The 25,073-nt window shown below is 38.4% G+C and overlaps 2 protein-coding genes across 6 annotated transcripts in view; both read left to right on the forward strand.

The window, feature by feature from the left end:
- Positions 1-210: 210 nt before the first annotated feature.
- On the forward strand, positions 211-23,106 carry nr1h3 (nuclear receptor subfamily 1, group H, member 3). 3 transcript variants are annotated; one of them, XM_053617062.1, is made up of 11 exons: positions 211-311; positions 6,618-6,859; positions 8,971-9,044; positions 10,899-11,081; positions 14,590-14,856; positions 15,258-15,463; positions 15,942-16,121; positions 16,364-16,466; positions 17,935-18,048; positions 18,548-18,642; positions 19,924-23,106. In XM_053617062.1, exons 3-11 carry the CDS (start codon positions 8,999-9,001, stop codon positions 20,068-20,070), a joined length of 1,341 nt encoding a protein of 446 aa, XP_053473037.1. In that variant the 5' UTR covers positions 211-311; positions 6,618-6,859; positions 8,971-8,998; the 3' UTR covers positions 20,071-23,106. The 3 variants fall into 3 exon arrangements, with proteins under 3 accessions (XP_053473037.1, XP_053473039.1, XP_053473038.1); XM_053617064.1 differs by having other exon boundaries at positions 212-311; positions 6,749-6,859; XM_053617063.1 differs by having other exon boundaries at positions 218-311; positions 6,613-6,859.
- Positions 23,107-24,014: 908 nt separating this feature from the next.
- Positions 24,015-25,073, forward strand: part of madd (MAP-kinase activating death domain) — a 60,546-nt gene continuing 59,487 nt past the window's right edge. For 2 of the 3 annotated variants that reach the window (XM_053617283.1, XM_053617284.1), the window contains exon 1: positions 24,016-24,371. The gene's annotated coding sequence lies outside the window, so the exon portion shown is untranslated. Of the gene's footprint in view, positions 24,372-25,073 lie in introns of all 3 variants that reach the window. The other variant, XM_053617282.1, reaches the window with a different exon arrangement.

A 25,073-nucleotide genomic window follows, 5' to 3' on the forward strand; every position in this document is an offset into this window, starting at 1 on the left:
GCCAATCAGTCTACCATGCATGCCCCCCCCCTTCCCCTTCCCCAACCCCAAGATAAACCAGAATGAAAAGAAAATAGGAAGTTATTAATTTAATTTAAAATGCAGAACATAACATGACAAGACTCACATGTACTGGAAACGTAACAAACAATTATCAAAGTGTACTGTCTTTTCCCATGTAGATGAAGATGTTGACAGGCGACTTTTATTTTGGAAACAAAACAAAAAAAAAAAGGAAACACTCATGAGATAATCTTCTTCACCCAGTTGCTGGGAAAGTTCGCAGTGGATTTGTGCTTCTTAAAGTCCAGGTAAACATCCAGTGTTTATACCATACAGTCACTCATACTAGACAGTTTCTACATGATTACTGCACATGTGCTGATGATATGATGAATAGTCAAGCTGGTTAAAGGTGTCCTGCTCTGTTTTCATGCTAACAGCTCTACACATCCGTGTTCAGCGTCCGTGGATTGCTTAGCATTAGCTTTAGCTTTAGCTTTAGCTTTAACTATCTATCAGGGTTTGACAGTTCCCGTAGACAAACTTGATTCCTTATCATATTCCTTACGCTCCGTTATATCCAGTTTATTAGTTAAGCACTGAATTACATACTGCCTGGACATCTTTAACGCGGTTGTATACATGGACGCAGCTCTCCTACTGACTCTCGCATACTAGTGTACTACATAGTATGTCACCTCTGTCACCCCTGCAGGTTGCGCGTGCACCCATGACGTACTATTCAGTATGGAAGTATGCGTGCTGGACACTGACGTTTTGAATAACACGCTCCTGAGCTGGTTAGCATGCCGAGTACAACCACCAGACTGTTTCTAATATAGATGGACTAGAAACATAAGCTAGCTTGTGAGGTGTTTTATATGATTTCTTTATCTTTTTGTTTGTCTTCTTGTGTTTAATTTGGTTAATAACTCCAAGGTTGGACTTCTATTTAAACCGTAATGGTCCTGTGACTAGCCGGACAGATGTGAAGCTAAAAAGTAGTTAGCTAAGTCTGGATGCAGCCAGATGTGTTGGAAGATGGTCGTTTACTTTAAAAACATTACAATATTGTAGTGTTATATTAGAAGACTGTATTCTTTGGAAGATAGGTAGATGTCACTCCTGTTAGTGGCTTTGTTTACTAGCACAAATATTCATTAGCTGTTCATGTCTTCTTTAGGCCTTGGTGTGGAAAAAGTTCAGCTTTTTTTTATGTAGCAGTTTGTGCTCTTTAATATACACCGATCAGCCATAAAATTAAAAACCTCCTGACTCATATTGTGTAGATTTCCCTTGTGTCACTTAAACAGCTCAGACCCGTCGAGGCATGGACTCCACAAGACCGCTGAAGGTGTGCTGTGGTATCTGGCACCAAGACGTTAGCAGCAGATCTTTTAAGTCCTGTAAGTTGTGAGGTGGGGCCTCCATGGATCAGACTTGTTTGTCCAGCACATCCCACAGATGCTCGATTGGATTGAGATCTGGGGAATTTGGAGGCCAGGTCAACACCTTGACATGTTCGTCAAACCATTCCTGGTGCACTGGGTAATGTTCTGCTGGGAAACCTTGGGTCCTGGCATTCGTGTGGATGTTACTTTGAGACATACCACCTACCTAAACATTGTTGCAGGCCAAGTACACCCCTTCATGGCAACGGTATTCACTAATGGCAGTGGCGTCTTTCAGCACGATAATCCACCGTGCTGCACTGTAAAAATTGTTCAGGAATGGTTTGAGGAACATGGTAGAGAGCTCTAGGTGTTGACTTGGCCTCCAAATTCCGCAGATCTCAATCCGATCGAGCATCTGTGATATGTGTTGGACAAACAAGTTCGATCCATGAAGGCCCCACCTCACAATGTACAGGACTTAAAGGATCTGCTGCTAACGTTTTTGTGCCAGATACCACAGCACAAGATATAATGGGACCCCTGTCTTCCAAACAGTTCCACTTTTGACTCATCAGCGTACAGAACATTCTTCCAAAAGGATTGAGAATCATCAGGGTGTGTTTTGGCAAAATTCAGATGAACATTAATGTTGTTCTTGGTTAGCAGTGGTTTTCACCTCACCACTCTTCCATGGATGCCATTTTTGCCCAGTGTCTTTCTGATAGTGGGGTCATGAACAGTGACCTTTATTGATGCAAGAGAGGCCCGTAGGTCCTTTATTGATTGTCCTTGGTTTTTTTGTGACTTGCTAGATGAGTAGTTGCTGTGCTCTTGGAGGAATTTTGGAAGGTCGGCCACTTCTGGGAAGGTTCACTACTGGGCCGAGTTTTTCCATTTGGAGATAATGACTCTCACTGTGGTTCCAGAGATTTTGAAATAACCCTTCCCAGTCTGATGTATTTTAATCACCTTCTTCCTCAACATTTCTGGAATTTCTTTCAATTTTGTCATACTGTGTTACTCTGTAAGACCTTTGAACCAACTCCATGCTGTTGAAAAAGTTCTGTTTAAGTGTTGATCTGACTGAACAGGGTTTGCAGTAATCAGACCTGGTTGCGTCTAGTCCAGCTGAACCACATTATGAATACAGTCCATAGATTTGGTGAATTAGTAACTACAGGGGCAAATACATTTTCACACAGGCCCAGTTGGTATTGGATAACTTTTTTGCTTCAATAAATAACATTATCATTTAAAAACTGTATTTTGTGTTCACTCAGGTTGCCTTTGTTTTACCTTAGATTTAGTTTTAATTTCTGAAACAATTTAGTATGAGATATACACAAAAACAGAAGAAATCAGGATGGGGCAAATACTTTTTTACACACACACACACATACATTTTATATATATATATAAGTGTGCTGCAGTTCGTTCATATATACATATACATTTAGTTCTCTGAATGAAATGCTGTGTACTTCAGTTAAAAAAAACAAGTAGTGTTCAGAGTGTGTATGGTTCTTTCAGTAAAAAAAAAATTGAAAAAACTGGTGGTTGGAAAATGGCAGAAAAGCACACTTTTTTTTAAAGACCGGATGTTCTGAGTAGACGTCATTCAACTACACTATGTGTTTCAGGAGTTGTGGCATGTGAAACCAGTTGAATATCAGAATTCTGAGATTTTAGTAAGGATTTACTGATCACACTTTTTTCGATGCGATCCCTGATACCGATCCGATACTGACATCCTCTCAGTAACCGAACCAGCTCTCTCTGTGATTCTGTTCTGTGCCATGTCACGTCAGTCAACAAAACACACATTCATGCCATTAAATATAATCGATTGGATCACAAAATATATCAAGGGAATTTAACCCAGTATTATTATATAGATATGGGTGTAACTTTGTTTGTGTTGAGGACAAGAATGATGAAAGGAGGAAAAAAAAAAAAGTTAAGTTACATCACCTGGAAACTAGCTCAGTTCAACCTGGAAGTCTTTCTGAAATATTTTCACTTGTCTGTATCAAACTTGTCTCTCAGAAAAGGTTCTTTACCCTGCATTTAACTCCACTGTAGCCCTTTCAACTCTCTAGCAATCGCATACTAACACAAGGCTTTTACATTTTGTAGTTCACAGGGTTAAAGAGAGCTTTGACATTTTGTAATGAATTAATATGTTAAACAGTATTTGGATCAGTCAATTCATCTGCCACGAATTGTATAAAAGATTTTCAATTCACTACTTTTACACCTATAACCACAGATACTGATACACGCCTAGTTACTATAATAGATACCTGGAAAGTACTGTACATACATAAGTAGGAACTAAATAGGAACAAGTGGTCAGTAAAACTACTATTCAAAGGGAAACAACAGTATTCACTAATTCATGAAGTCCAATTCAGCAAAAAAAACAACATATATTTAGCTTTGAATCATATGTTGTCTGCAATATTGTGTATAATAAACCACCCTTCCTCTTTATTCTCATGACTGAGGCTCCTGGGTTGAGAATAGGAAGAGCCTACTTCCTAAAACATCCTGTTAAAATAACTTTCACCTATATTTTGCCATGCTTGTAGATTTTGTGCTGACTATTCAATATTTTTTTTTTTTTAATTGTACATATTTTTTATTGTAATTCTTTGGACAGTAAAACATACAGTACGGTGCTCTTTTCTTTCACATGTGATGTTGCAACTACACATCTCTTTAAAAACACTATAATACAGCTGTAGATCCTGCTCTAATTAGCTTGATGGAATTGATGGAAAATAATCATGTATCTATGAATCTGAAGTCTGTTTAGTGTAATATTTTCAAAGGAAGAATCAGGTCCTCCAGGTTTTTTTTTATCGCTCGCAGAAATCAATGCAAAATCGAGCAAACGCCGCAATATTCGGGGGAGCTCGCAATTCACACATTCAGCCAAAGCGCTCTTCTATTCACGCGTGTTGAACATGACGTGTGAGTACAGCTAAAAAGTTTCATTTACCTGCAAACATCCCTGCAAAAGACCGTGCAAAACAATTTGTGCAGTTGCAGTTTTGCCAATTCAAGTCGCATCGCAAATCTTTTAAATAGCTGCCACAAAATCAAGCATTTTTGGCCGCGAGAATCACAAAAACATCTCTGCGAAGTCCCATATGAACTGAAGAACAGTCAGTACGTTCACATGGACAACAATAATCCGATATTAACACGATTAAGACGATACTCTGATTAAAAAACTACCACGTAAACAGCAATTTTTTATTACCTTAATCCGATTAAAGTCATACTCGAAGTAAACACAAATGGAATTAAGACGTGTGGAGTATTCCTGTTTTAGTCGCATTATGGAAGTGCATTACAGACATGTACACACCTTAATCACACTATTAACGTCGTGTGGGAGTTTTCACCGCATTTTGCGACAGGACACGTACACACACGGCAGCGCTCAACCGTTTAACGGCAAACAAGAGAGCACTGCTGCGTCCCAAACCGCGTACTTACCTACTATATAGTAGGCGAGATATATATATTTCGGTTACTATGTAGTAGGTAAGTACGCGGTTTAGGACGCAGCCCACGGCTTCAAGCAGTCGTCTATTTGCACGTACAGCATGACAAATAATTAACTGCACTTGAAGCTTCCTTGAAATTAAAAATGAACACTGTATACGGTACCATAAGGAAGACCAACTGTATGGCGATACGTGAAATTCTGTAGGGAACATCGGACGGCGTGGCGCGGTGACATAATGACGTGTGCCGTTAATCCATCTATGTTCTATAACGTATAACGGGAACATGTAAGGAATATTCTAAAATCAACTCATGTAAACACCTTAAACAGAATATTGTCTTATTCAGAATAAGGTCCATAATTAGATTACTGCTGTCCATGTAAACGTAGTCAATGACTCCTCTTGTGTAACCAGATAATTTTCAGGTTCTTACTGCTAAAAGAAATATTGTTGTCTGTCTGATCTAAATTACAATCCTCTGCTCATTCTGAGTGATACGGGAGCGGTAATCTGTTCTTCCTAAATTACTTTCATTTGATAACTTTGTTTTTTTCCCCCTCTCTTACAAGGCAAGTGTATTATGAGCTTGTATCTTCTTCTGGTTTTGCAGTTGAGTAAGTGCACTGTTGAGTGATTTTCTGTTGATACTGCTGTTTTAATCGTAGACATGAACTACAAAGGATTTCTTTTTCTAAGCAACAATCCAAGTTCAGGATTACAGGTCAAGTCTTAATGTCTTATAAATATCAATAAAATGGGTGCATGCTTTTCGCTCTTGTAATGAAGTACGCTTAATATGTATACTAAAGAGTGCAAGGAAGGGCTTGTTGAGTAAGTAATCCAAGGTGTTGCCTTTTTGATGATGATTCGTTTATTGGGCAAAGGTAACACATCAGCGATAAGTTGTACAGAACGTTGGACTTGGAGGATGTCGAGGGGTTATTTGAGGTTAGTTTAGTTGTTTAGGTCAGTTTCGATTTTTATCGCAAGAATTTTTTACTTTTTTTAATCCATATTGATTTCTGTTCATCTTTTGTGTGCCTCAACCTATTTCGAAACAGCAATTTTGGGTGTCTAGTAAATCGTTCAATATCTGACATGGAAACATGGGCAAATTATTCATGCGTCTTAATTTTACATTTCGTAGCATTTGATCTCTCAGATCAATTTCAGTTTAAACTATAACACTAATACGATTTATTAGTCTGCCAAATCTGCCGAATTGAATAGCTTTACAGCGTGGTTTCAGACAGTGACATAACCTGGACTTTAACCTGGTTGAGTAGGTGTGATTCAACACCCGGTCACAACCCATGTAGTGAGAGAGAGAGAGAGAGAGAGAGAGAGTACTGGTAGAGCGTAACCCTAAAGCTGTAGGATGCCCCCCCCCCCCCCAATCAGTTACAGTCACCTCACAGTTACATATCAGTTATCTTATGAAAATCTTGTTTAGTGAAATAGTTAACCTGTGTTTAGAGGTGTGTGGTGCGCGAGTGTGTGTGCGCGAGTGTGTGTGTGTGTGTGTGTGTGTGTGTGTGTGTGTGTGAGGTAGTTTGCTGTCACACTCATTGAGGAAGAAGCAGGACCCATAGGGATTCACAGTCATGTAAACGACCGATAGTAACCTCTTGTTCTCTTCTCTCCCTCCCTGCCTCTCACTTTCATTCCCTCTCTCTGGTTTTTTCTGTCGCAAGAGAAGATCTCCTGAAGCTCTGTTTGGTTGCCTGACACCCCCCACCACCCCACCCCAAAAAAAGAAATAAAGAAGAACAACTATCTCCCTCTTCTCTTTTCCCTTTTTGTTCTATCTCTCTGTCTCTTCTTTCTCAGCAGTGGAGTTTGTCCTGACAGTGTCCAAAGTGGTTAAGAAGATAAACATCATGACCTGCTAGCGACACACAGAACAACATGGACAAGCAATAACAGAGAGTCACACCAGGGGTATGTAACGCATGTAAAAGTTTACGTCATTTCTATTTATTTATTTATTTATTGCAGCATTTTGCATTAAGACCCTTCACTTTTAATCCTAATCTCATGTCCAATGAAGAAAGAGATTGGGTTTATTTATTAGGTGTATTAGCATGCTCATTGTATTCTAGAAGCCTCTCCAATGTGCTTCCCATAATTACAGTACCATCCGCTTTAAAGAAATGGCAATTTTCCCACTCAGCAAATCTCAATTGATCTAAACTGCTTTCTAGCTTTCGTTTCCCCTTTACCCACAGAAATGGTGGTACTCTGGGTTTGTTGAAAATGTGCTGTCTCACTGACATGTCTAAATACGTAGGGTGATTTTGCTTACTCCAGTGTAGATCTGCATACTTTCCCACGGTCCAAAAAATGAATGACAGAGCAACATGGGTCCTTGTGTTGATTAAAAGTTACTCATGTTTATTGAACCTTATTGGTCATCTTGGGTTTGCTTATTTTTGATGACTTACTTGGGTGTTTAGTGAAGAGCACAGCTGTTGCCTTGAGTCTCTGCTACAAAAACAAATCTGCACACAATGTCTGCATGTTCCATTATTTGCAAAGTTTTAGGATGTTTAATATACCATGATGAATAAACAATGACCAATAACCAATTATCTTTCTTTTCTGCAAAGTCATATCAGGCAGCTATGTTAAACTGAGGAAGCCTAGATGAAAGATTTAAGACTATTAAAATAAATCATTAAAACATGAGTAATAATGCAGCCTTGATTTTATATAGCGTACACATTTCGCGACGATTCAATAGTCAGCAGTAAAAACTGCTTTACAGTGTGTGATAACAGGAGGCTTAAGCCAGTTTTTCCTTGTCACGCTGTACGTGACGAGCCGAATAAAATCTGGGACGGATTCTCTAACAGACTGTGCGATAACATGTTCTCCATGTCAGATTATACGACGAAGATCCTCTAATGATAGTTTGATACAGTGAATGAAAATAACTGTGTTCTGCTTATGTCACGAATCAGTAGGGCTGGACGATATGACAAAAATTTCATATCGTGATACTTGAGAGCATTTCTACGATACATCGTGCGTATCACGATATATAATTAGCTAGAAAACTGTCTGTAACCGTAGTAATATGAACAAGAACCGTTAAACTGACTTTGAGAATACTTTTCTTTAATGCCTACAAGGCAAGGAAGATTAAGTTGTTTTTTTTTTTTTTTAAATCACATCAAAACAACGGCATCCATTCAATGCCATTTAAATTATTAAAAATTATTTAAAAATACATCACCATACCAACGATATCTCAGAAAAGTGTATCGCGTAATCAGTTATCATGATATCGATATTATATCGGTATATCGCCCAGCCCTGTGAATCAGCACAATCCAGAAAATGGCTCGGGAAGAAAATGGGGTTTGCATAAACACAAACATTGTTCAGAGTGAGCTTGAGGTAATAAGAACGTTTCTTCTGTCCGTTATCTTGTTTATTTTATATTCGGCCATTACCACTACAGTATTTCTAGCTGTCCTGTGAGTTTCTTCTTACTGATAGTGGCTTTCAGGTGAGCATCATAATGGAGGTCACGTTATGAGATTTGAAAAATCTCATACTTATGTATGAAAAAAAATTTGGACACTACAAGAACTTTGTCGTTGACCGTCTTTGGTCATGTTATGAATTCAAAGACTGCTGATCTCAACTCCTCACCTTTGTATCATAGTGTAAAAATGGGTACGTTTACTGCATGGCACACTGTACAATATCAGTTATGTTCCTACGTCGGATTATATGATTAAGATTCTCTCACAATAGTCTTCCGATGCTATAAAGGGATGACGGCTATTGCTGATTTATTTTATTTTTTTCAAAATGTATCTTAGCAATGCTCACATTTCAAGATTTTGCTCCAAAATCAGATCATCCGTCATATTAAGCCATCTAATTTCACGAATTTTAACTCGCTTGTTAAGTAACTTGAATAAACTTTTAGTTTAAATATTATATATAGGCCAAGTCACACTTGCACAAGAAATATTAAAGACAGACTTGTTTAAAGCTACATCAAAAAAAACCCCAACAGGATTTCGTGTGGTTTTCAGGAGGAGTGTTGGCCGTTATGACAAGCTCATGATGACCACCCTTTCTGCGACTGATATTGCTGATGTTGGTCATGGTAAGTTTCATCTTCCTTAAATAATTATTGCTTTTATGCATCTAGCCAAGCAATGAAAAAGTATATGAAATGGGAGGGCTTAAATATATTACCTACTTACCAGAAATAAGCTGTTGTTACTGTTAAGAAACCATTAGGGTTGAGCCTTATAGTATGGATTCTTATTCTAGGCATGAAGCTACAGTAGGATGTATACACAGAGGAGCACAGATAGGCAGCACCATTCATGCTTCTTGTTTATTGTAATTGATGTTTTTCATCATTCTTTATCACCTCCAAGTAACGACAGAAACTCTGAGCTTGTTGTCAGAAAGCTCTTTCATTCAGGCCAAGGTATACAAAACTTTGTCGTTTGTCCGTTCCAGTTGTGAAACTTGTGTTAATTGGACAATGTTACTTAGTCTATTTACTCCTAATTAATCTTCCAAAGATATTTAGAAACATATATACAACATATATAGTGCCGGCCAATGTGTCCATATATAATGTGTCCCTCCATTTTAGATCAAATCCATCGGAGTGTCGTCTGAGCGTGTGCTTCAGTAGAGGAGATTAGACATGAGGAAAATCTGACCTTTTGTACAAAGCACATAACATGATCAATATCATAAATCACAAATGCTTATATTTAAATAGGGACCTAGAAATAGTGCTGAAACTTGAATATTAAAGTGCACCTATTATGGTTTTTCAACGTGCCTAATTTTAAGGCGTACAATAGATTTACACGCATCCAAGGTCAAAAAAACAATTTGCTTATAATTTAAATTGCAGCATAACCTGTTTTTCCTAGTGTCACAAACAACTCGTTAAATGATCCGTTCTAAAGCATTCATTCCAAACTCCTCCTTTCAGAGAGCATACTCTGCTATGATTGGTCAGATGTCCCAGTCTGTTGTGATTGGTCTTACAGGCGTGTCGAAAAGGAAACGCCCACTACCATATCCGTTTTACCTCTGTCTGAAAAAATGTCTGATAGGCGGTCAGTAGAGGCTAACGGCTAACAGCCGTGCAATGGCTGTACACTTATACAACAATATCAGTTTGAGCCCGAGTCCAGTATTGATGCATCGGAAGATTAACCCGAACCACCATCGCAAGCCTGACGAGAACAGGACGTTTCTCGGTGGTAAGTTTATATGTAGTTTGACACTAACATGAGTTAGCCGGTTAGCAGAGGCTAACAGGCTGACAGCTGTGCACTGGTGAAAGTCAGTAACTTCATCTTTTTAACTTAATCATTTTAAAACGAAACTGCTGTGGTATCATTTTAAAATGAATTCTAACTACTGACGCTTTACATCCTCATCCTTTGGGAGTCCATGCAAAGTGGTTTTGCTTTTGCAGCGCAGAAAACAACGTCTTCTAGACATGAACCTAACTCTTTCAGGACGTAACCTCAACTGTAGTGTTTGAGGGCGGGTCAAAGTACACGTTGTGTGCGAGCAGCAGATGAAGACCAGAGGCGGGTTTTTTGTTACCAAATTACGTAGGTTAGTACAGGAAGTAAGTCTGGAATTACCAACGACTCGTTTCAGGTGTTCAGACTCTGTTCCTTCTTTTGGGAGTCAATAACTCCGTTTGTCGTGCACTTTGGATTTTTTAAACATTCACAAACAGCTCTATAGCACACTACATGAAAGGTAATATCTGAAAAACCAAAATAGGTGTGCTGTAAATATTCAAGATATTGAACATTTACTTTTTGTTTGAAATATTAAACAATTCTGAAACCTTCTGTTTGTTTCCAGTTTTAAGTGGAAAATCCAGATTTTCACTGTGGTCTCAGACTTTTGGATCCTGCTGTATGTGTGGGTGTGAGTGTGTAAGTGTATCTGTCTGTTTTTCCTGTAGGGGCGAATCTGGGGTGTGTCACTGAGGAGGACTCAGTGAGTGCAGCAGAAGTGAAACATGAGTTACACACTTCTCCCAGTCAACCAGTTTCATTCACCAGTTCTCCTAAAGAGCCGAGAGAGACGCTGCACATGGACCCCAGCGACATCAAACTGGATCCCTCTACAGACACACCTGCAAGAGGTATGTTGGGATGTAGGGTGTTGGTGGATTTCTGTATTATTATTTATCTATGTACAAGATGTGTAAAGGCTTCAGTACTGTTCCTCCGGTCAGTTGTCAAATCCATTTAGTAATGGCATTCAGATCTTAATTTACAGGAAAATATGGGACATTAGTGGGATGTAGGATTAGGTGGATCTGTCAATCGAACTGAAGTGTTCTAAGGTCACACAAAGTACATGAGGTCCACTTCATGTGGTATGTGGGGCGTAGGGGTATGTATGTGTGTATATATAAATATGTAAGTATAGAGTTTATATATATATATATATATATATATATATATATATATATATATATATATATATATATATATATAATATGTAGATATTAAGATAATAAGTGCATTCCTTAACTTCACAAGCTATGTTTCCATCCATGTAATTTTATGCAAATTTTGGGATATTGCATAAAAAAAACACTGGATGGAAACACCAGATGTGAATAAAATCTCTAAAATGCGCATAAAAACTCATGCGCTCAATTGAGGCACACATTTACTGAATAAATCCCTCGACGCGCATTAAAAAAGTCACGCGGCTTTGCCTGAACAAATCATGTGATTGCATAATTGGCTCAGAGACGTAAAAACGGTGCAATGTAACTGGTTGATTTGGTATGATTACCTCCCAGAACTGTCTCACACGATTCCCAAATATCAGGCATCCGCCTCCGATCCCAAGAAAACATGAGGTTTGTGACAGCGTTTCATCTGCGAACTCTGACATGCAAGTCATTTATTATATCGGAAAAAAGAGCCACAGTGGCTTCCACTTACTTGACTTACACGTTCCATTTGTATTGGTACTTTGTGCAACTTTCTCCAGAAGTGACGATTTTGTTCTATTGAACACATGGAATGGACACATGGAGCCCCCAGCTGTGCCAGATATTCCTCTTGGTTTTAGCGGTGTAAACAGTGGCCACATGGCAAATTGAAATTACACACACAGACTAAGTACAGATGCCCATCTATAATGCAAGCTTTAGTGGAAAATGATCTTGGGGTATCTGCTGTTGCTATGGAAAAATATGCAGCTTGCACTGGTTCAGAGCTAAAATTGTAATTGCATGCCATTTTTAATTAAAAAAATGTAAAAAAAAAAAAATGCCATTTTTAATTAAAAAAAAAAGTGAAGAAATATGCTAGTATAGGCTATTATTAGAGTGAATAGTTGTAGTGATGATTAGGATCAAGGATTCCGAATGGGACGTGTATCTCCCTGAGTAGTTTTGTAAAATTTTGTAGTATGAAGCTGTTAAAGCCTGAAAATGGTTGAATAAAATATATTTCAGATACAGCACAGCAGCTAAAGCCAAAGAATCGCATTCTGAGTAACACTCTGAGTAAATGATTGATCTACAATGACAAAATAAAAAAAAAGTTTCTCGTTAGATTCCGGTAGCTGTTTTGCACTATTTTTGCAGCTTGCTGATTTTATCTCGACATCACTCGCTATAATTTTAGCTGATGTGTAGTCATTACAGGACCCCTCTGAGGGCGGGTGGGCCTGAGTGATCGGCTCTTTCACTTTCCCTATGAGACAGTCCTTGCTATGCGTGGGATAGGTGTGTTTTGTCTCCTCGTCCTCCTCCTTTAGGCCCAGTCCACCACAATGCGTCACGTTGCCATTGGCTGATCATAACTCATACATACTCATAAGTCTCGACTACGTTCAGTCTCCATCCCCGGGGCAGATCATTGTTGTTGCATTGTACTGCTGATATTTCTTTACATGTGTTGATTCCTCCTGTGTATGACCTTCTGCCTGTTCTTGACTCTGTCTGTGCTCTGCCCCTTTAAGTTTCGAGTGTTCCATGTCTGTATATATACGCATATGTATATTTCCTGTAAATTACACACACTAATAGTCACCTTTGTAAATAGTACACTGTTCATCATGGAAGTCGGCGCCATTTATGGTCATTCGTTTTCTCTTGGTTGTGGGTTAGCTAGGGAGTGAGGGAAGGAAGTGTATTTTTGTTTTCTTTCTTTTTTCTTTTTAGGTTAATTAGTTCCTTTTTGTATAGTTAGAGGGGAATTTTCTTTATTATTTTGGCCTGGTCGGCTTCTGAAATTTAACCCACTTAAAAAAAAAAAAAGAAAAAAAAAAGGTGAGAATAAATACAAAGCAAACACAATCCTGGTCTCACCAACCTGTTATTTCATCGTATGTTGCGGCCCGACCTAGACCGGTCAGTAACAATACATTTACATTTACGTTTATGGCATTTAGCAGATGCCCTTATCCAGAGTGACTTACTTATTTGTACAACTGAGCAGTTGAGGGTTAAGTGCCTTGCTCAAGGGCCCAGCAGTAGCAGCTTGGAGGCGCAGGGATTTGAATTCATGACCTTCCTATCATGAATTCAAATTCATTTTCATTCAGTAGGCCAATGTCATAACCACTGAGCTACCACTGCATATGTCTTGTATTAAATGTATTGCTTTCTTTTCAGTTGCTATTTCCTTGTCCTCCTTTGAATCAGTTGTGAAAACCCAAGTTTAATATTGACTGACAAAACAAACATATGAAACGTTTAGTCAAGCATAGTGCGGTTAGACCACAGGATGTATTCAAATAACTGCACTACTGAGTAAAGAAACAATGACATAGAAACATTCCCCACAAACCACTGGCCCCAGCAAAGCACTGCTTCTATATATCTATATCTATCTATCTATCTATCTATCTATCTATCTATATATATATATATATATATATATATATATATATATATATATATATATATATATGTGTGTGTGTATATATATATATATATATATATATATATATATATATATATATATATATATATATATAAAAATATATAATATATATATACACACTCTACCGGTCAAAAGTTTAGACACACTCATTCTTTATTTTTATTTTTTCCCACATTTTAGAATAATAATAAAGTAACCAAATCTCTGGAATAACACAAGTGGAACTATGGGAATTATGTTGTGATAAAAAAATCCAAAATAATTCAAAATAATTTAATTTTTTTTTTTTGCATCTTCAAGGTAGACGCCCTTTTTGCCTAGAATTTCCAGAAATATTTTCTGGGCATTTTCTCAACCGATTTCTTGAGGAATTCCCCTGAGATGCTTTTTAAACAGTATTAAAGGAGTTCACACCTATGCCATACACTTACTGGCTGCTTTTCGGAATATTTCCCTCCAAGTCATCCGTTTAAAGAAATTTTTTTTTGTAAATAAAATGTTAGTTTTCTAATGAAAGAAATGAATATGTCGGCACAATCATATTTTTGTCTACAACACTGATTTCAAACATTTAATCATACACCTTCAGATCAAAAGATTTTTAACATCATGAGAAACATTTCAGTCGAGTGTCTCCACACTTTTGACTGGTAATTTATATATATATATATATATATATATATATATATACACACCTGTGTTAATGAGCATCTGCTTTTTATGTGTGTCTGTGTACAGAGGGGCAGCCAGTGAAGAGGAAGAAGGGTCCAGCTCCCAAGATGCTGGGGAACGAGGTGTGTAGTGTGTGTGGAGACAAGGCCTCTGGTTTCCACTACAATGTACTGAGCTGTGAGGGCTGTAAGGGCTTCTTCAGGCGCAGCGTGATCAAAGGAGCGCAGTACGTCTGCAAGAACTCGGGCCGCTGTGAGATGGACATGTACATGCGCCGAAAGTGTCAGCAGTGTCGGCTGCGCAAGTGTCGGGAGGCGGGCATGCTTGAGCAGTGTGAGTGGCTTCTCTTCTTTTCCTGAATGAAACTGAAATAAGGAGTTAGCAAAGAGATGCAGCATGTGTTTTTTTTTTTTTTTTTTTCTTCAAGCAGAAAATTGACCCCCTTTTATTGTATGAGAAAATGTTAGGGAAAGCCAAAATATAATTATTAATAATAAATTATTAATAAATTATTAAATCTAAAAGTATAGATATATTGCCTGGCAACTCTTGAGATCCATTTCTTTCTAAGATGTCTTAGAAATGATGTTTATAACATTTACAAACGTCACCTTTAACCCAAAGACTAGCTTAAACACTTGCTCTATTACACACACTCACTCAGACTAATATACTAATGTTTAGATATCCTTTTCCATGTTTATTTTTATTTATTTATTTATTTATTTTACCAGGTGTGCTTTCGGAGGAGCAGATTCGGTTGAAGAAAATGAAGAAGCAGAACGAGGAAGAGACAGCTCGTAGCTCAGCCGTGGCTGCACCGAGCCCAGCGGCTGACGTTCTCCCTTTGGCTCCAGAACAGCAGGAAATGATCGAGAAGTTAGTCGCCATGCAGAAACAGTGCAACAAACGCTCCTTCATCGACCGGCGCAAAGTCACTGTAAGTAAACCCAGTCTTTCATACTGTATCCACATATTCGGTCTATTATACAGAGCAGATCTGTAGGACCACTAAAATATGCACCTAAAGAAAATGTTCAGCCAAATAAAGAAGCTAATCTAGTATGGAAGTATGGAAAGTCTGTGGGGTTTTTTTGTTTTTTGTCTGAACTTTTCCTTTACTGTTTCACATTGCGTCAGTCACCTCTGGCTGTGATTTGTGTAAAGGTCTGCTTGTTAGTTAGAAATCCCCTTTATTGCAGCAATGCGTATTCACTGCACCACAGATGGTCCTTTCAGATGACTGATTCTTTTTCCGCTCCGAAATTTGCAAACCTCAGAATTCTTTACACATTACATTTTATCACTTTGGTGGCTCCATTCCAGTTTGCTTCATTCAAATGTTACTAGTTAACACTTATTACTACTTAATTACTTCTTTTTTTTGACCCCCTTCCCTTCCCTGTCCTCCCCTTCAGCCATGGCCGCAGAGTCAGGACCCCATGAACCGGGAAGTGCGGCAGCAGCGCTTTGCTCACTTCACCGAGCTGGCAATCATGTCGGTGCAGGAGATCGTGGACTTTGCTAAACAGCTGCCTGGTTTCCTGGAGCTCACCCGTGAGGACCAGATTGCCCTGCTCAAGACCTCCACCATTGAGGTCAGTCTGCCTTCGAGTCACTTTGAATGCTTTTGTAATCATATTTCAGTGTTCCACGTAATGCAAACATGCACAGGTGGACTAATGTACCGTTGTTGGGTCTGCCTCTGCTGTGCCAGTTTCTAAATATTGTGTGGCTTTTTAACTGAGCGCCTTCTGCCCCCTAGTGGTAATGAAGGGTTACCACACTGCTCTCAGTCTCTCCTTGTTACAGTTTCAAGCATACATTTTTTGCACTGTAGATCATGCTGCTAGAGACGTCTCGCCGCTACAATCCAGCGATCGAGAGCATCACTTTCCTCACGCCAGACTTCAGCTACAATAAGGATGACTTTGCCAAAGCAGGTGTGGATGCACATAAATAATTTATATCAGTTGGCTTGATCCTAATTTTAGGTGCTAGGGCCCTGACACCTGACTCACCATGCTGGCTGTCACCTGTTTCACTGTAGAACCTTAGCGCTGATGAAATCAACTGAATGACATTTAAGACAGAGCAGAGGGTTTTGTTTTTCAATTTATGCTAATTGGCTCTATGACAGCTATAAGATGCACAGTGGTATAAAAATGGTACTTTTATAGTAGTATAAAAAAAGGCTAGTTTGTTTGGCAACATTCCTATATGCATACTACTGCACTAAATAATATGTGAAAATTATATATGTATATATATATGTATATATATATATGTATATGTATATGTATACCGTAGGTTCTGATATATAGCAAAGATTGTAAGTGGTGTACTTATTTGCCAGACAGTATAGTATAATAGTATGGATTTGGGACATAGATATTTTATGTATTATTGAGTATTATAGAAGAGTATATCAAAATAAAATCCCTACTATATATAGATACTGATATTAGTAAGTGGTGTACTAATCTGCCATAGTATATCAGTCCATACAGTATTTGATGCAATTTGCAATTTTGAGGGGTTTTTTTGTTTGTTTTTTTTAACACAGAAAACTACTTGAATTGGTGAAATTGCAATTTCCCCAAATTGTTTTGTTTCTTTCAGAGTGATATTTGTTGGTAAATTAAACTTTTTAGCTGTACCCATGTTCAACACGTGAATCGAAAGGGGCTTTGGCTGAATGTGCGTTGCGATGATGTCAAATGGTGTGTCTTGGCCAAAATCTGTAGAAAATCTGTGGTAATTTGAAAAAGTGCAAGCTCCTTCGAATACTGCAGAGTTTTCTTGATTTTGCGTTAAGTTCTGTGATTTGCAAAATTGCAAAATCCTGGAAGGACTGGTATATAATATAATATAGTAGTATGGATTTGATATATTAGTAATTTTTTAAGTAATACTGGGTTCTAAAAAAATCTCTACTCTTTACACAATCTCTACTATATAGGTCCTACTACTACTGGGAGGTATACTATTTGCCATTCTATATAGTATAGTTATTTGAATTTGGGATGCAGACATTTTACTTGTATTATATTGACTAATAAGGGGTACTAAGATACTTTAATTGCAAATACAGATGAATGGCACCTCCTCGTCCTCCTCGCTTCCATTACAGAATGTATAGTTGTAGACGGTTGTAGTCGATGGATGTCTGAATGCAATGGATGGAAGTACTTCTCAGTACACTTTGGTTAGCACGATTTCTTTAACATTAGCATGGTGTGTGAGCATACTCTAGTCAAATCACGTTCTCAATGTCTAAAGTCCCAATGTCCACACACATGCCCAAACTGCATTAAAAACTGAAAACGTTATTGCTTTTCATTCTGTTAGAGCAGTTTACAACCTGCCCACGTCCTAAAATGACCTCTCATCCACCTGGCTTCTCTGCAGGGCTGCAGATCGAGTTCATTAACCCCATCTTTGAGTTCTCAAAGGGCATGAATGACTTGCACCTGGATGAGGCAGAGTATGCCCTGCTTATCGCTATAAACATCTTTTCAGCAGGTCAGTCTATTGCACACATGCAGGACACTTATATAACAAATTAGAGAACAGTGGTACTATGGATTTAATGTTTTTTGTTTTTAAATGTTTTTAAAAACTGATTATAATAGCATGCCTGTGGGTGTCGTACACTGACACTACACTTCATTAAACTAAGCTGACACAGTGGGAGTGAAGATGAATAATCAATTTTAGCTGAGGATGCCAGCAGGAAAGTGACAAACAATTCTTCTTTACTGTAATGCAGCACTGTATTATGTGCTGTATTTTTTTTTTCCTTCAGTGGTGGTTTATGGATGGTGGTGAATTATCCCAAAGCCGTCTTTAGTGCTCGCTTGAGGCGGATTGACGTCCTAGTGACATACTGCAGGATATTTTTATGAGCCTGGGTGACCTTCCTCTAAGGCACTTCTGCACTCTATAAACGAAATACTGTATGACATTATAGTGTCAGTCATTCCCGTTCCTGTTTTTTTTCTCCGTGTCTGTCTGTCCTTAGACCGACCCAACGTGCAGGATCATGATTTGGTGGAGAAGCTCCAACAGCCGTATGTGGATGCTCTGCATTCGTACATCAGGATCAAGAGACCAAATGTAAGTCATGATAGAATAGAAGGGTTCCAAGCAAAGAAAGATTTTGCTAAAAAATTGCATGTAAATTGGTACATGCAAAAGCAAGTGGTTATTCTTCCTTTATATCCATCTCCCTCTGTCTTTGAGCTGTATTTATCAGTGGTGGGTAAGCTGTTTTAATCATTGGGTTCAGAGCTTGGTTACATTAAAAACTTTTTAGCTAGCTACACAAACTACATGCAGTTGTAGTATAGTAGTAAGAGGTGGGTGGAGTAGCCAAAAATTTTACTCAAGTACAAGTAAAACTACTTATAAAAATAATTACAGTAAAAGTAATAATGTTAATAATTACTTGAGTAAGAGTAATAGTGTCCAATGAGAAGACTACTCGAGTAGCAAGTTACTAGTTACTTCGGATCTGATTAAAATGAAGGGAACATCCTGAATCTCAGACAAACTGACTGATGTCACCACTTCAACCAAAAGAAGTTTTCTCACTATTTGGCAAGTTCTCCCTTCAACACGACTTAGAATCAATCATGAAAGAGAAAGCTGTTTTCAACTGAGTTGAAAACAGTGACAAAAACTCATTTAGAACTGGATGTCCTGGCCTGGTAAGGCCACAAACTATTTGCATTGTTGTTATTTTTTCAGTGGGCATCACCTACACCTGTAAGGGCAACTTATTATAGTAGTCAGTCCACCCACTGGCATGGTTTGGGGATGTCGGAGGAAACTGGAGAACCCAGAGAAATCCACAAGGATTTCACTCAAGCACAGGACTGAGCCCTCTCACACCCTGCTTCCAATCAACAAAAAAAAAGCTTTTTAAACAATATATACACTATATGGCCAAAGGTATTTGGACACCTGACCATCACACCCATATGTGGACCTTCCACAAAGTTGGAAGGACACAGTTGTCTTATAGAATGTTTTTGTATACTGTAGCTTTAAAGATTTCTTGTCATTGGAATGAAGGGGTACAAACATGTTCCTCCATGACAGTGCCCCTGTGCATGATGTAAGCTCCAAGGTTGGAGTGGAAGAACTTGATTGTCCTACACAGAGCCCTGAACTCAACACCACTGGAAGCCTTCCTTTGGGATGAAATGAATCCCAGATAGCACACCTGACCTCACGAATGCTCTTGTGGCTGAATGGACACAAAATCCATCCAGAATGTTACTGATAGTACAACATTGATTCTGTAGTTACTGTGTATGTAGTAAACTGATTAAATGTTTTTGTGTCATGAAATGCTGTCTGAATGACCATGCCATGTGTCCAATCTACATTCAGGATCACCTGATGTTCCCACGTATGCTGATGAAGCTGGTCAGCCTGCGCACCCTGAGTAGTGTTCACTCTGAGCAGGTCTTCGCTCTGCGACTGCAGGACAAGAAACTTCCCCCTCTTCTGTCTGAAATCTGGGATGTCCATGAATGAAAATAACTATAAATGGCCAGCCCCAAGGATATAGACATGCAGGCTTTTATGGCTGAAGGGTGCAGGATCATGCTGTCCTTCAGGCCCACTAACTGCCCTGGCCTTGAGGAGCTTGTTTTTATCTTCCTCTGGACTTATGATTGTACGCTCCTGTGCAGGATACAGTGGTTTGTGGTCGGCCTTCTCAGAATCAGTACTCTGTAGACTGTCTAGACCATCCAGAAATGTTTAGCGACTGACTATAAGCATTTTGGATCCAGATTCTTGCTTATCGGAATGAATGACTGTACATTTAAGGTGGTTGATTATACTTCTTTTTACAATACGTATTCCACTGGGAAAACTTGCAGCCCATTTGAGCTCAAATCCAGAGGGATGCCTTCGAGAAGCAGGTGAATGCAGTGAATTAGCTAGCTAGCAGAAGGTTTGGCTCTATACTGTATGGGCATAATTTCTCCCTCCAATTTGGGGCCAAAAACCTGTCATTTCACACATGGTCATGGAGCAGTGCTCCTACAAATGACCTGTTTGAGGATAATTTGAGAAACAGTTAAGTCTTTCTCGTACATCACCGTTTTTGCTTTGATATGAGCTTGTTTTCAAGCCTCTTCAGGGACAGTACAGGAATAAAGTGGGATATCTGCATCAGTCACATAGTGTGAAAGCTATGTATAAGGAATTTATAGTTTGTGTAATGTGAAAGAGGCATTATGGAAATTTTCATAGAACTAATGTGTCAGAACTGATTGAGTGGTGGAGAATGAAACAAAGCTTCTCTGTAGGCTTGATGAAGTCCTACGTTTTTGCTATTCCTTTATTAATTTCCAGAAGGAGTGGGCATGGCTATGTTAAGGCTACGTACAATCTTGGGTACACTGTCTAGAAGCAATGGGATGGTGATGGTGATGGTGAACACAATGCAATCTCTGCTTCATCTAAAAATAAAAAATCCAGCACATTACTTACAGGGATTGGCAGGCGTCAGTAGACCTGTCAACATAAACCAGTATGCTGCTTACAAAAACTACTGTAAAGGTGGGTTGAGAAATTTCATGTGTAAAATATATAACATTGAACATAGGTATGGGTTTATAACTTTGTTTTATTTCAACCATTGTCATTTAGTAACTGCTAGTAACAGTTTATTATACAGTGAAACCATTAATGTCGTGTCCTTGTGCCCTTCCTGGCAGTAGTTCCATGGCCTAACGGTGCAAAAAGCAAAATTAGAGTACGATGTAATTAATGTGTCTTCTGAACTAGGAGTTAAATATACATTGGTTTTTAATGATCAGTGCTACTTCTTTTCTGAAGCCATGCTCTGGAAGCATTCTCATCTGTTGACCACTGCCACACCAATTAAAACTGCTACAGGGTCATGTTGCATCACCCACTTTATCTCATTCTGGCTGGATTTTTCCCTTAAATCAGCTTATTTGTAGTAACCTCATTGTTTTGCTTTGCAGCTTGGTAGGGAATAGCCTACTCTGTATCCAGTTAGTCAGATGAAGTGGATTTCCGCAGCAATATGTACCTGTAATATTGAGGAAAGTAGCTCTTGTGCGATTGTAGCTCTAATAAGTATTGGAGTTATGAAGAGCCTCTTATAGTGTGAAGAATTTGAGCTTTGACAAAATCCAGTGCTATTCTCTGGAAAAAAACAAAAACATTTCAAAGTTATTATCTAAGATTCTTATTCGAACCCATTCACACCTGGTCGTTTTGTGCAATTGGATCTGGATAGTATCCGGATTTTAAAGATTTTTAACCCACGTGCATATACACGTCAAATGCGTCTCCGGTCAGACAGATTAGACAGTTGTTAATATGCAAATTTATATTATAATATGCGCAGTGGCTCCTTCAAACATCAACTTTCAGTGCACCTTTTTATGATTTCATACGAGTAATCGTATTTAATTCTGATTGTTCAGATCACATATAAAATATTTTATAAATGCCTCCTGTTGCATTCACACTTTAGCATTTTTTTTTAATGTGGATAATCTCCATCTGGATATAATCCTATTATTCTAGACGAGTAAAATGTTGAAATGTAAATGGGGACTTTGCGTTATATAATTTACCTCCAGCTATTATTTATGCTTTGGCCTTAGTGACAAAGTAACTTCCCCAGATTAAAAACCCTGTACTGTTTTATTCAGAACTCGTCATAGGAGTAAACCTAAATTGGCAGTTGTATTGATTCTTACTGGTTCTTACTGCAATTGAAAATGTGGTTTCAAGGACTGATTCCCCCTTGAACTCTCATGCTTCTCTTCTTAGCATACACTATAATAAATACATTTAATTGTAAATTTATTTAATAAAATTATTTCTTCCTAAGCACTGTCTGAGAAGATTAGAAAGGTAACAATGCAAACAAATCATTGAGATTTTTACAAGGATAGTGCAAATATAACTGACTGTGTCTGGCATCTAAAAATAGCGTTCTTTGAAATCAGATTTGAATAAATTTGTGTGTACTATAATGTGATCAAATCTTCTGAATAGTTTATTGGCTTTTGTATGATATGTTGATCTCTCATAACACAACTATGGTGTCGAGTTTCTTAGCCTTAGAGAATGCACGATCATTACACCATTCATTTGTTTTTCCACAATTGTGTGTGTGTGTGTGTGTGTGTGTGTGTGTGTGTGTGTGTGTGTGTGTGTGTGTATACACTTGCCTTTTCTCAATCTATTTTTAAATGTATTGGCTTTTAACACGTTTAGTTCAGATCTAATTTGTAATGATAATTTATTTTATATGCCCTTGTGGGTGAACCTTTTCCTCTTAATTCATCTGACCTCCTGTGGTGTGGTATGAAACAATGGTGGCATATAAATGCAAACTTATGTTTTAACGCCTTAAGTCTTTGGATAAAATTCTTTATACACATAATTTAAAAGCTGACAAATTGTATTGTTCTGCCAGAGTATGTATGTATAGCTTATATTTGTTTGTTGAAAATGTAGATGACTAAACACCTCAACTATTCTTTATACTGAAATACATTGACCTGAAACATGGAACTGCTTATTGTCTTTGTCTTTTTATTCTTCTGCAGTTTTCAGTTTTTAATAGAAGTTTATCTTGTAAATAAATTCACTGAAAGTCTGAGTTGAAAACATTTTTCCATTTTGTGGGGTAAAACAGGCTTAGATTCCCAAACATTAGTTTTCTAGCACGAAATTAAATGTTACAGTAAAACGTTCGTATGTCAGTAAAGAAAGCAGCGTATTACGTAAGAGACACTTTTCAGACAAAAAAACACATCGAAGGCTGCTTGGCTTTGCTGCAAAAATAAGAAGCAAGAGCGACAGTCAAAGTCTCCAGAGGAACCGTGTCTGGTTCTGCAAGACACTCAATAAAACTTACAGCTCATTTCCTTATAAAACTGCACTAATTGTACTGGAGACTACTATTTTTATTTTGTCACACCAAATATTAACTTCATTTTTCATTTACTAATGTTTACTGCTCTTTATGATATATATTTTTTAAATGTAGAAACATGTCATTTCATTATTTTGAAGGCATCTTTGCTCTACAGTATTTATTTGCATGTGCCTAAAACATTTGCACACGCACAAAGAAGTATTCACACTAATACTACCTGTCATTGAATTAAAAAGCAGACTTAGTTAAACGTAATGCAAATACTGGACATACCAGTGTACCAGCTGTGGGTGTAACAAAAATGTACACCCTTTTGTTTTTTCCATTGTACGTTCTTATAAAGCATATTTACGTCAGTCAAGATGACGAATCAACTTCAAGTTAGGCATAACGATGCAAAAAAAATGTGTCACGGCTTCAACTCCAAGCTTATCACAAAACCGTCTGTGTTTTTTTCCCCCCCTATTATGAATGGTACAGTCCACTCGGTTAGCTCCTAATGCGGAACTAGTCACGATAGCTGCATCTCAAATGGATGATCATTCACTAAATAGGTGCACTGTGTAGGGCGTATAAGGCCTAATTAATAGACTAGGTAGTGCGGAGTAAGGGGGGATTGGAACGCGGCCTGGTGTACAGTGAAAATGAGTGTTATGATGATGAGGACGTAGGTTTCACGTAGCCTGGCATTTCATCGCTGCATCACTCACTGACCAAGAGACGGCGTCTTTATATATATATATACACACACACACACACACATATGTGCTGCGCACTCTTCCTGCACCAAATGACAATGTCCGGAGGAAATACACCGGTTTTTCTGAGCTGAAATTTGGCAAAGAAGTGACATCGACGCTATTTAAGCAGCCAGGCGCGCGCTCGGGGACTGCTGGAGGTCAGTAGTAGTGACTGTGTGCTTTATATCCATCAAATATATTCTGAATTATTTCTTAATCTGATAATATGACAGCTGGCACCGCAGACACCGGTTTGTTTTTATTTAAACAAGCATAAATGGATTGATGTCCTGAATAAATAATCACACACACACCTGCGGGGTTACTCGGATGGCCGTAGACTGATGCTAATAACGCCGCTGCCATTTGATCCGCGCTCCTGCTAACGTTAATTAGCCAGCTAGCAAGGTGCTGCTGATTGAACTGAATGGACTCGAAAGACTTTATTAGGTGACGCACACGTACAAGCAGCAGCAGTTTTCTCACGGTGGGGTTGTAGCTAACGCGAAGGAAGGATGGGCAATATGGAATAAAATATGAGGAGAAACTAAAGGAGTAAATGAATACAGTCTGGAAAGATGTGAGACTAGCCGTTAGCTGGCAGCTTCTCGCTTAAGGCGATATCCAAAACCGCCTTATTCCGCCCGGTATATACAGAATTATATCCAAATAACTCTTCATATATGACAGGTGCGGGTTTGAATGTAGCCATACTCTTTATTTCATCAACGACACCAGGGTAATTTCTGAGGAAAACGCCTGAATGTCATCAGTAGATTTGAGAATCGCTTCTCCTTGCTGGAGGGCAAATGTGTTTCAGCAGGCAAACACACTAGTGATGTGTCGTTCATTTTGAACGA

The sequence above is a fragment of the Ictalurus furcatus genome, chromosome 27, assembly GCF_023375685.1.
Source record: "Ictalurus furcatus strain D&B chromosome 27, Billie_1.0, whole genome shotgun sequence".
NCBI lineage: Eukaryota > Metazoa > Chordata > Actinopteri > Siluriformes > Ictaluridae > Ictalurus > Ictalurus furcatus.